This window comes from Brachyhypopomus gauderio, unplaced genomic scaffold (genome assembly GCF_052324685.1).
Source record: "Brachyhypopomus gauderio isolate BG-103 unplaced genomic scaffold, BGAUD_0.2 sc47, whole genome shotgun sequence".
NCBI classification, from domain to species: Eukaryota; Metazoa; Chordata; class Actinopteri; order Gymnotiformes; family Hypopomidae; genus Brachyhypopomus; species Brachyhypopomus gauderio.
In genome coordinates, this window is record NW_027506873.1 from 120,652 (window position 1) to 133,802 (window position 13,151).

Below are 13,151 nucleotides of genomic sequence, written 5' to 3' on the forward strand. Positions count from 1 at the left end.
ATTAATCCACGTGTCAATAGTGAAAAGTTAATTACTCATGAGGACTTTCTCGGAATCACATATTCATATGTTAATTCAGAGCACATACTTGATATACAAATTATAAAGGCTTGTATATATATATATATATTCAAAATCCAGCTGCAGTGAAATTGCTATATTTAATCATCACAAATTACGATATCTTGGACTTCTAAGAAAGATCTAACGACTAAAGTTCTAAAATGTTGACAGCGAATGTAGACCGGTACAACAGCGAATGCTGGTTTGCGGACCAAGAAAAAGTTAAACGCATAAGGCTTTGCCAAGCTAGATATGATGTACTATGGCCTCCATAGGTGACGTCAGATATTTTTTATATTTGATCATTTCGAATTGTGAAATACGAATGCACTCTAAGAAAAGAAGCAAATTGTAGCAAACCAGCGTCACACTGCAACATGCATTTGAAAGGGTGTGAAACTTATCGCAAATGCTATAATATGTATTTCAAACTCCGCGTCCTAGCGCAAACTCGTAAAAACTGAAATCTGATTCAGACGGACACTCCATGACAACCCCCGCGCGGACAGCGCCACACTGGAAATGCACGCGCTCCTAAACATTTGTGGAGGCAAAAGCGCTCGCAGCCTCACCGACTTCAGTACACCCATCAGCTCAGCGCAAGCAAGCACGGCGGCAAAAGGGAACGCGGCTATACCGAGAGATATCTGAAACCAAGAAAAATGGATCGAACCTATGCTGTGGATACGGGTCACCGACCGGGTCTAAAAAAATCACGGATGTCGTGGCCATCCTCTTTTCAAGGATTTAGACGGTAAGATCGGCATTATATTTAGATCGTCAACGATGGGTGTATATGTCCTTGTCGAGTGCACTTTGTGTACTGTAAGCTTAATCAAAATATTAAAAATGTCGAGCTGTTATTACATCTTAAAACTCACGTTCTAAAGAACGATATTACCAAGTTTGAAGTCTACCCATACAAGACGTAGTAGGCTGCTGGTACCTTACTACCTCTTTATCTTCCGTCGTATCACTTAAAGCCTTGGAGAATCTGATAGGACATTGGAATGAAACGTGTATTGTTTAGTCGGAACTCTACTACATTTTATATGGATTATTAAGAATATTAAGATTATTAGAGATGATTAAACTTCACCGTTGAGACAATAGACATTTACAAAGATTCCTGATTTTGCACGTTACCTGAATTATAGGTCATGCCAAACTTAGAAAGTTCTGTTTATTTATGAAAGCCCCGAAACAATGTGGGCTGCATTTTCACTGTAGATTCTCTGTTCACCGAAACAAATATTTAGATTGATGTTTTCACAAATGTTTAATTAACGGATGTCAGTGTACACTCTTGTCTTTTAATCGATGCGTTTTCTATTGGGAATGTTATATAAATGGGTGAATCCCTAGTATTCCCATGCAGTCTGTCTTGCAGCAGTTACTTGTAATAACAACATCAGTGCACGAACGGTTACATCGAGCTGCTTAAGCAGTAAAACAGAATTGATTTAGTTTAATCGTGCAAAAGGTGCTACTTATATGTCCTGTTTTGTATGTCGCATTTTATTCACGTGCTACTAGTCAATTACTCTCTCCTCATCATTGTGTGATGTAACCTACTTTCTTGTGTGTATCGCTAGAAAAAGGAAGAATAAAAGCATTTTTCTTCTAAGGAACAGTACATTCGATTTTTTTTTACTATAGTTATAATGTAGTTTATATGTTTATATGAAAAAGACAATAATTAAATTGGAAGACGTATTATTTAGTAAACATTGAATTGCAATGTTGGTACAGTGACACTGATTTGAAAGCTATGCCAGTAAGGGAGTAATGAATGTTAGTGTGGAAACACTAGATTTTAAACGCTTAATGACTAATTATTTTGGGGATTAAAATTTTATGAGGTGGTATAAATGCTCTGTTGATGCTTAGACAGGGGTGATTTTCCAGCTTTATTTGTCCTCAGCAGGACAGGTAGTGTCTTGGTGTCCTTTTGTCCCTGCTACACTACCTGCACCCACATGTCTATTCATAGTCATGTCTGATTTATTCTCCTGAAAATCTCTTGTTTATCTTTATTAGAGAATTCTGACAAATTCCAAATTACAATAAAGAAATCCTTTCCTGTGTTTATCATATAGCATGTACAGAAAGAACCACCCATAAGTTGAACAGAATATATTCGGATTCCTAGGATATGACTTGACTGCTAACATGCTGCCTAATGTTCATATTTGTGTTCTATTTTGTCCTAGTTGATGTGTATTGTGCTGAAGGACTAAGATTGTTGAGTGTTCTTTTGCTTTAGAGGAATGACATACTTTCCCATGTTTTCTTAGTATAGATAGATAGATAGATAGATGGATAGATAGATGGATAGATAGATAGATAGATTGATTGATTGATTCAACTTTATTGTCATTGCTCAGTACAGGTACATGGCAACAAAATGCAGTTAGCATCTACCAGAAGTGCAAATAGTAGCAATAGTGCAAAAAGACAGGGCAAGTGTGCAATAAGTATACATAGTATACATGTACATAGTGCAAGGTTGATGGAATAATTACTATTCTAAATGTGCAAAAATAGATTTGGTGAATATTACTGTTATAAATATACAAAAATAAATTAACTGTGGGTATGAGCATGTTGGAGACTGCAATGAAACTAGTCCGCTCTGTGCAGTATGAGTGGTAGTGTTATCTGTGAGGTGTGGAGTTCAGCAGAGTGATTGTGGAGGGAAAGAAGCTGGACCTAAGCCGGCTGGTTCTGGCTCGGATGCTCCTATATCTCCACCCGGATGGAAGTAGGTTGAACAGTTTGTGATTGGGGTGGGAGGGGTCTCTAATGATGTTGTGTGGGGTGTGAGGGGTCTCTAATGTTGCTGTGTGGGGTGTGAGGAGTCTCTAATGATGCTGTGGGGGGTGTGAGGGGTCCCTAATGATGCTGTGTGGGGTGGGAGGGGTCTCTAATGTTGCTGTGTGGGGTGTGAGGGGTCTCTAATGATGCTGTGTGGGGTGGGAGGGGTCTCTAATGATGCTGTGTGGGGTGGGAGGGGTCTCTAATGATGCTGTGTGGGGTGGGAGGGGTCTCTAATGATGCTGTGTGGGGTGGGAGGGGTCTCTAATGATGCTGTGTGGGGTGGGAGGGGTAGGGGTCCCTAATGATGCTGTGTGGGGTGGGAGGGGTCTCTAATGATGCTGTGTGCTCTACACACACAGCGCTGGTGGTGAATGTCTTCGATGGCAGGGAGCTGCGTGCCTGTGATGCACTGAGCGGTCTTTACCACCTCTGCAGGGATTTCCTCTCCGCCACAGTGGAGCTACTGTATCACATGGTCACACAGTTGGTCAGTATGCTCTCAATGGTGCAGCAGTAGAAGTTTGTGAGGATCTGAGGAGACAGACTGTCATTCTTTAACCTCCTCAGGAAGTAAAGACGCTGCTGTGCCTTCTTGACCAGATGGGAGGTGTTGAGGGACCATGAGAGATCTGCAGAAATGTGGATTCCCAGGAACTTGAAGCTAGAGACACGTTCTACTTCTGCTCCGTTGATGTAGACAGGAGAGTGTGTGCAGCCCTTGGTTCTCCGGAAGTCCACGATGAGTTCTTTAGTTTTGTCAGTGTTCAGGATGAGGTTGTTGGTGGTGCACCAGGAAGTCAGGTGCTGGATCTCCTCCCTGTAGGCCGATTCATCATTATTCCTGATGTGACCAACCACAGTGGTGTCATCTGCAAACTTAATGAAGATGTTGGATGTGTGCAGAGGAACACAGTCATGGGTAAACAGGGAAAAGAGCAGAGGGCTCAGCACATAGCCTTGCGGCACACCAGTGTTCAAGGTGATGGTGGTAGACATATGACTGCCCAATCTCACGGACTGGGGTCTGTCTGTCAGGAATTCCAAGACCCAGTTACACATGGGGGTGCTGATTCCCAGGTCGCTGAGCTTGGTGACCAGCCTAGTCGGGATGACAGTGTTAAAAGTGGAGCTGAAGTCGATGAATAACATGTGGACGTAGGTGTTCCTTTCATCCAGGTGGGTGAGAGCAGAGTGAAGAGCAGTGGAAATTGCATCCTCAGTCGACCTGTTCGCATGGTAAGCAAACTGGTAGGAGTCCAAAGATGGTGGGAGCACCATCTTCAGGTGGCTGAGGACCAGTTTCTCAAAGCACTTCATCACGATGCGGGTGAGTGCGACTGGATGGAAGTCATTAGGACATGCAACAGTTGAGCGCTTTTGGCGTATAATGGTGGATGTCTTCCAGCATGCAGGAACAGCCACCTGGGCCAGTGATAAATTGAAGATATCAGTGAAGACCTTGGCTAACTGTCCAGCGCACGCTCTGAGGACACGTCCAGGAACGCCATCTGGACCAGCAGCTTTGCGTGCATGCACCCTGCTCATTACAGACTGCACATCATCTGAGGAGAGTGTGAGAGGGCTTCCATTGTGGAGAAGACCACTCCATGTGCTGTGTTGGTCATTCCTCTGGTCAAAACAAGCGTAGAACTGATTCAGCTCATCTGGGAGAGAGACACTGCTGGCTGGGGGGGTCAGGGATGGAGGCCTATAGTCAGTGATTGCCTGAATGCCCTTCCACATGAGGCGGGGGTCGGAGTTGTGGAAGTTCTCCTCAACAGACAGTTTGTAGGTGTGTTTAGCTTTCCTGATCCCTTTTTTCAGGTTTGCCCTGGCTGAGCTGTAAGACTGCATCACCAGATCTGAAAGCAGCATCGCGTGCTTTCAGCAGTAGGCGAACCCCCACATTCATCCAGGGTTTCTGATTAGGAAAGATTGTCAGTTGTTTGACAGAAGTGATGTTGTCTATACATGAGTTGATGTAACTCATGACTGCAGAGGTGTATGTGTCCAAATCTGTGTGTGATCCTGTGGTGGCTTGAGAGGAGAACACACTCCAGTCAGTGTTCCCAAACTGATGCTGTAGTGTAGAGATGACCCCATCTGGCCACACTTAACAGTCTTTGTTGGTGTTTTCACGTGTTTGATGAGTGGCACATACCTCGGGAGCAGGAACAATGAGAGTGTAACGCGGGAGTACAGGAAAGTACCCACCGCGTATAGTGAGTGAGAATAGGAGGACCCAAGTGCCGTCTAACACCACGCCAGCGTATGTAAAAACAAAACACAAGAAAGTAATCACGCTGAACCAAACAAACAAAACAAACGCGGAAAACTCGACGCGTGAAAGGGGAAACAATATAAACCGTGATAGCACGGTAAAAACAATGAAACAAAACGAACGCGGAAAAACTCAACGCGTGACAAAACAAAAGCTCAACCGTAAGGAGACGGGAGAAAAAAAAATAAAACAAACGTAACAGAAATAGCGCGGATGAAAGCGACGCGAAAACGAAACTGAAAATGCCAGTGAAGGAAGCTGGCCAGCAGGCAGAAAACGCCGCAAACAAAACAAAACCCTTCACAAAAACAAAGACAAACAAATGACAGGAAGAGAAATAGGCTTGTGAAAACTTGAGGAAGGTCAGGGAGCGACGCAGGAGAGAAATCTCGAAGGTGAGCAGGAGACAAACAAAGATAGAGAGAGAGGTGATGAGACACCTTGTAACTCGTGAGAAGTATACCACAGAGACCGAGGATACCGGCTTAAAGCGCATGGGAACCACAACGAATCAGCAATGATCCGTTTCCCAAAGCTTTCTTAAGAAGCCTTAGAACAGCTGAAACGAATCATTGCTGATTACGTGCAGCAAGTCTAGGACTGACTCGGGTGCCCCTCCTGGTGGTAGAGGGAGTGGCAGCCGAGTCAGCCCTGACAGAGAGGTGATCAGACTGCCCCAGGTGGGGGAGGGGTACAGCCTTGTATGCCTCTGCGATGTTTGTGTAGACCTGATCCGGGGGCTTGTCTCCTCTTGTAGGGCAGGAGACATTCTGGTGAAATTTTGGCAGTACAGATCTCAGGTTGGAATGATTGAAGTCCCCCGCAACAATGAAAAGTCCGTCTGGGTGCACTGTTTGCTGTTTGCTGATTGCCGAACGCAGCTCCTCCATAGCTAGCTTAGCGTTAGCATCAGGAGGGATGTAAGTAGCAGTAACAATAACAGCTGAATGTTCTCTCGGTAGATAAAAGGGGTGACACTTTATCATCAGGTATTCTAGGTTAGAAGAGCACCGATGTTCAGTTACTGTGGAGTCTGTGCACCACAGTTTGTTTACATAGATGCACAGACATCCCCCCCCCCCCCTGCTCTTACTGGAGTCCTCAGCCACTCTGTCCGCTCTGAACATGCTGCATCCGTCCAGCTCCACCGCGGTGTCGGCAATGTCGCCATTCAGCCACGATTCCGACACAATCATGATTTTACACTCCCTGATCCATCTCTGTGTAGTGGTCCATAGTCGCAGCTCGTCCATTTTGCCCGCTAGAGCCCGGACGTTGGTGAGAAATAAGCTGGGAACCGCAGATCGGTGGGGGCTTAGCCTTAGCTTAGCACGTAGCCCCCCTGGCTTTCCCCGCTTTTGTTTTCATTCTGCACGCCGGCGCCGGCTGCACTCAGCTGGGGGAGCAGGTTGCGTTGCCCACGGTACTGCTGAGATTTCCCGAGGGAGTTCTAGATGTTTCAAAACTCTGTTGTTGCAGGTGAAACCAATGTCCAACAAGGCCTGCCGGCTGTAAGATATGTTTGCCTGGCAGTTTGTAATAAAAAAAGTTGAAACCAGTAGACTAATAACTACTAGAAAGCGAAATCCGGAGAGATGCTGAGCCTCACGTTGTGCACGCACCGCAATCTTGATAAAAAAAATATATATATATATATATTGCTGTGGATTATGTAGGCTGAGTTATGGACATTATTTTATATCTCTTATCAGAAATACAGAATATATCAGCTTCATTACTGTATCTATAACTGCAGATGTCCGATCAGTATTCCTTAGCAGTCTGAAATGTAATGAAGTCACTGCAGAGATGCAGTCTTGCAGTCTTTGTTTCAGGGAGTGATGTATACTTGATTCTTCTTCAGTGAGACAACCTATTAGAAAGAGTACGAGGCAGATCTTTATTCATGTGTGTTATTCATATGTCCCCATGCAGTTTCTGTAGGTGAGAGTCAATCACCTAGTTAGTTTTGTAATGAAGGTTCAAATGAGCCTCAGAGAAAAAGGCACCTCACTCTAAGTCTGTTTAATCTCAGGAAGTGTGGAGTGTGTGTGGCTCGTACCAATGAAACCTAGAAGCTTTTGCTGAAGTGGGAGTGACTTGATGCTTTAGAATATTCAGCTTCCTCCTTTTGAGTGCTCCTCTCTTCTGAAGTGTTAGTTGTATTCAGTTTCTTCCATTTGAGTGCTCTTCCCTTCTGAAGTGTTAGTTGTAATCACAAGCATGCTGGGATGAAGTCCTATTAAAATGCTAGCAATCAGGAAAACACTATTCATCAGTAGGCTTAAGGGTCATACAGTGGCATGGCACATGTGGACAAATATCTTATTTAATTAGGTAATATCACACTTGGCTATCTTTTATGTAGGTGGCTATTTGTATATTCATACTAAATTATAGCCACATATTAATATAAAGGACTAAGAACTATTTTCAAATAGTTCAGTTTGAGATCAGTATGTTTTGCACACACCAACAAATGTGTTTGGTCTAAAACCTTATTGCAAATGATTTTGACACCAAATCTTTCAGGACCATTTGAGTTGCTTCCAAAGTAGTTTATTAAACATTTAATTAATATTAGTCTATGTATTGCTCTTCTTTTCTCAAACCTGTGCAAAATTATGTTAATAATAACCACCTTTTTGTCTTAAGTTCTCAACATTTTTCATGTCAGTTTCCTGGGCAGGAAGATAATTGACTGTATAAGTCAGTGGTTCCCAAAATTTTTCTGCCATGGTCCCCCTTTAGTATATGAGAATATTTTTGCGCCCCCCCCCCCCCCCCCCCCCCCCCACACACACACACACACACACACACCCCCCTCGTATTGACACATGTGCACATGTTTTACTTCCAAGCTCCGCCCCCCGCAATAGCTCCACACCCCACCTAGGGGACGTGCCCCCCACTTTGGGAACCACTGGTATAAGTCATTAAAATATAAATGATACACTTTAAAACAATGCAGTTTCTCAGCACAGGGCCTATGAGTGACTGACTGACAGTGACTGATGTACTGGCTTGTGCACAGAAGTAATGTGAAGCTGTAAAAATGCTTCACGTGGGTGAGAGCGGCTGTTGGAGGTGGAGTGGATAAAGTGCTCGGTGTTGGAAGCGTAGTGAGTGCTCTCTAGTATCACACCACTGAAAATAACAGCATGTGATGTCCATTTATATTGAAGCAACATTGTAAGCTGGTGTGTATAACTATAATTAATTCAACTGCTAAAGAATATATTCCCTATCGATAGTGACAGGAACAGGAACAAAAACAAACAGCACTGGTGGTGAAATTAACCCCCCCATAATAACTAATTTCAAACCAATAAAATATGCAAAATAAATTCTTAGACTGAACCAATATAATCCGACGGAAGATATTCATTTATACATGCAGCTCAATCAGGTGTACAGTTAAGGTTTATCCTGGAGAAATGCCACACCCCGAGGGCTCAGGATGTTCCACTATCAAATTAGTCTGGGCCTGCATCCATCACTGTGAATCAATGTTTAATGATACCATGTGAGACCCTCTGAAATGTGCAATCATTGGCCACTTTATTAGGAACACCTGTCCAACTACGCATTAATGCAAACGTCAAATCAGCCAATCACATGGCAGCAACTCAATGCATTTAGGCATGTAGATATGGCCAAGACCATCTGCTGCAGTTCAAACCGAGCATCAGAATGGGGAAGAAAGGTGATTTAAGAGACTTTGAACGTGGCATGGTAGATGGTGCCAGATGGGCTGGTCTGAGTATTTCAGGAACTGCTGATCTACTTTCATGCACAACGATCTCTAGGGTTTACAGAGAATGGTCCAAAAAAGAGAAAATATCCAGCGAGCAGCAGTTCTGTGGGCACAAATGCCTTGTTGATGCTAGAGGTCAGAGGAGAATGGCGAGATTGATAGAACGGCAACAGTAACTCAAATAAGCAGTCGTTACAACTGTTGTGGCATGCGGAAGAGCATCTGAATGCACAACACGTCGAACCTTGAGGCGGATGGGCTACAGCAGCAGAAGACCATACCGGGTGCTACTCCTGTCAGCTAAGAACAGGAAACTGAGGCTTCAATTCGCACAGACACACCAAAATTGGACAATAGAAGATTAGAAAAACGAATAGTCTAATTAGTCTCAATTTCCCTACACTGTAAAAAAAAAAATCCTAAAAAAACTGTCAAATGACTGGCAGCAACAGCTGACAAACAAAAACTTTAATTTTAAAGTAAAAAACCTTGATTTAAATTAAGTGGAAAAACAATAATTTTACAGAAAAATTCATTAAACATTCTGCAGAGAAATACCGTTATTTTACATATTTTTCCTGGATTATTATGATTTAGCACTTTGAATAAAGTAACAGCGCCAATAGTTTTGCAGAGAAATACCATAATTTTACAGATTTTTCCTGTCCATATTCATCATGACTTCCAGGACAAACTCAAATGTGCAATGCACATTGCAAAGTTATTTTATGCAAATGAAAAAGTATATTATATCAATGTTCCAGGACTGTACTCACTGTCTTTTTCCATCACCAATACTGCTAGGGACTCTGCAGTCTGGACAGCCAATGGAAGCTCATTCCACCATCTTGGAGCCAGGACAGGTCTTGAAGCTTGTTTTCTGTGAGACTTTAAGCATGGCGTGATTTTCTCCATTAATCTGGAAAGGTTTTGACAAAAAATACAGCAGTTTTAAGTCTTCATATTACTACCTGAAATCCATATGTAAAACAACCCCAAAAGTCAACACAAACATTGGTTTACATATTTCATTTGACTGGAACCGAGTAGGCCATTGGGTCTTGAAATCTCCAACATGGGGTTGATGAGCATCAGGGCCAGTGCTGGGAGAAAAATAAATAAAATAAAAATTTTGCACACAAACTCACACCCACATACTAAAACAAGGGATTTATTGCATAATATTGATATGATTAATATGAATATTTCTTGAAAGCATATAATGCATCGTTTTCAGAAAAAAATGATTTAAAAAATGATAATGCCACATCTGCTAGCTCATATCAAGCCCTGACTATAACATTGGCTTTCAAAATATGACTAGATTAATTTGTTTTACTGTTCGATACATCTTACTGACGTATGTCGGCATTCAGAGGATCCAGCGAAAGAAGACAAATGGACATGGAAAAAGACGTACATGATTCATAACATATCGTAATGGCATCAAGTCAGTAGGATAAGAATGAGTCTTGACACCAATTAAATGTTATTTTATAAACAACACGCTAAGAGTGTAAACAAGTGCCAAAAACACTGATTGTAAGGGGAGGAGGGAGAGGGAACACTAACACGCATACAACACACATCCAGGGAGACGGGGAACTCACCGCGGAGCCTGCTGTGAGGCCTGTAGACTCCACCCCTCAACGCTGCCTATTGGTGGACGGTACAATATTCAACCACCGCAGAACATGATAGAGGCAGATCTTTTTAAAAACCGCATTAATGTCTGCCACACAAAATCCAGATCCAGAGTGCTAAAATTGTAGAAATGGCGTCAACTACAAAATGCGACATCAGTGGCCTATGGTAAAAGCTGAACTGTTAAGCACATTAAATTGCACATCATTTAATGTGACTATTAATCATTAGCGATAGAATTGTCGGCAACATTCCTAGCAAATTAGACTTAACGTTACCTCAGAAACATGCTCAACTATTTCAAGGTTCTCCTCACCTTGAAACCAATTCAAAATGAGACAGAAACAGAATTTGAGTAACTATGTAACATATAGTTACATAATGCTAACATAATGTTAGTTAAATTTCAATGAACTTTATAACAAAGACATGATATACCACATAAAGCATTATTTAACAGTGATCGAATTAAAGTATTTTAATACATCTGAAAATATTAGATATTAATATTTTATTGTTTACATCTTTATCAAATGAAACATATAAATGAAATGTGTTTGTAGACTGGGCTAACAAGCTAGTTAACTAGCTAACGTTAGCTTACATAAATTAAGGACATTTTCTTACCTGATGTCATCAATATTGCTTCACTTAAATTTTCTTCCTCTGTGCCCCGTTTCCATCTTATTGTGTGGAATCATCCAACGATAATCCGCTCAAAATAATAATTTTGCAGGCAGATGTAAAATAATCCAGGTAGCTAGCTAGCCACCATAGCTCGTAGGCTGACCGAACGTAATGTCCAACATCAGCACACCCACTTCATCTGTCTCTCAGTGTGTTACCGGTTATTTCCTTTGTTCCTATGTTCCTTTGTTCTATTGCCATTGACTGCACAAGAACTAAAATGAGAACAGACATCAATAGAGATGGAACAATCAACAGAAATCTCCTACAGCCATTACTACAGTTACATACTTTAGATATGCCAATGTAAAAATCTAATGTCTGAACTGACATTAGGAAGTCACGTCTCATTCAGTAGGTATCATAAAAACGAGCATAAGCATGATTTTCAATTGCAGAAATGATTTTTTTTTCTTCAAATCAATTACCATCACGTTCTGTGGCAAATTAATATGTCCGGACCCTATATGTTTTGTTCTATGCACATTTTTCTCCTGAACATCAATGGGTCCTCTGAATTTTGCTACATGTAAGCTAATACGACATTGAAAATCATGTTTAAACCAGCAGTGCCAAACAACTAAACACATCGCCAAAAGACATTAGATAACCTTAAAAAAAAAAGGTTAATAAGATTTTGATTAAAATAACAGAGAAAAACTTTTTTGTTCTTACAGACATAAACCTTTATATAATAATAATTGCAGATAATTGCTGTAATTGTACATAAATCAGAAAGCACTTAACAAAGACTTTTAAATTAAGAAAGCAGAAAAATACTGTATAAATAATACTATATTTTTTCTGTAAAAAAAAGAGAAATGCATGTAACTTGTAATTATAATCATAATACTTAAAATAAAAGATATTTTTGTCAACGTAATTCCAAATGCAAACCTTCTGAATGACACATGAGCATGCATATTAAATAAACTGTGAGGTCTATTGTACTATCTTCCTGTGTGTTTTCATAGTCAGTCTTCTTGAGTACTCACAGATGGCGGTGTGACTGTGTTAGAACCTTTACCTGTGGTTGGGACTGTTTGAAGCAAGTTCCTCTTTTCATGAAGATAACTGTGAAAATAGTGAGGCTTCGACAACTTGCCTTGATAAAGAAGCTGATAGGGTCAGTTTCACTACTGTCATACACCACTAGAATACAGTGATGCTATTTATCAGGGCTCCTGGGAGTTTCCCAACCTTTTTTTTTTTTTGGAAATTTTTGCCTGCAGTTTCTTGCTGTGGATTTTACTGCAGCACAATGTGTAGCACTCTTATATAACATTACAATCTTTACTGCAAACCTTTATCTGGAGAAATTAGAAGTAGATGTAAGCACAATCAGATGTAGCATGGAGAACTATGCTTGTCTGACTCATGAACTGTATGAAGCAATGAGTAAGCGTGTAAATTTACTGTGTACACATCCTCAAAAACAAAATCACCATTTATAATGCTGAACCTTGGTTGCATATAAAATGGAACAGTAAATGTGCACTTCATATTGATTTTTGACTAAAGCATTTACATGTCTGAGATATTTCAGTTGACATTCACCAGGGCTCTCAAGTTTTGGACGCATGTCAGAGTGTGAGAGTTGTTGATGGGGGGTGGCGAACGTTAATTGTTGAGTGGGGGGGCGTGAGTTGTTGAGGGGGGGGGGGGGGGGTGGCGAACGTAACTTGTTGAGCGGGGTGGGGGTTTGTATATCGGTCAAATGCGTGTGTCACACGCTCAATGCGTGAGACTTGAGAGCCCTGCAGTCACTCTGATAGTCAAGCAGCTTGGCATTCATTAACCGTGTATTGCATGAAAGACTGTCTTCCATTTTTATTCTTTTGTTTACCTACAATACTGCCTGATCAGATGAAGTGCTAGATCTATGGAGTTGAACACGAG

At 41.5% G+C, this 13,151-nt stretch overlaps 1 protein-coding gene across 2 annotated transcripts in view; it reads left to right on the plus strand.

The window, feature by feature from the left end:
* The first annotated feature begins 435 nt into the window (after nt 1–435).
* The window catches only part of LOC143487555 (3',5'-cyclic-AMP phosphodiesterase 4D-like), a 198,722-nt gene continuing 186,006 nt past the window's right edge, over nt 436–13,151 (plus strand). For both annotated transcript variants that reach the window (XM_076986556.1, XM_076986561.1), the window contains exon 1: nt 436–817. In XM_076986556.1, coding sequence (XP_076842671.1) covers nt 726–817 — 92 coding nt within the window. In that variant the 5' untranslated portion in view covers nt 436–725. The remainder of the gene's footprint in view (nt 818–13,151) is intronic.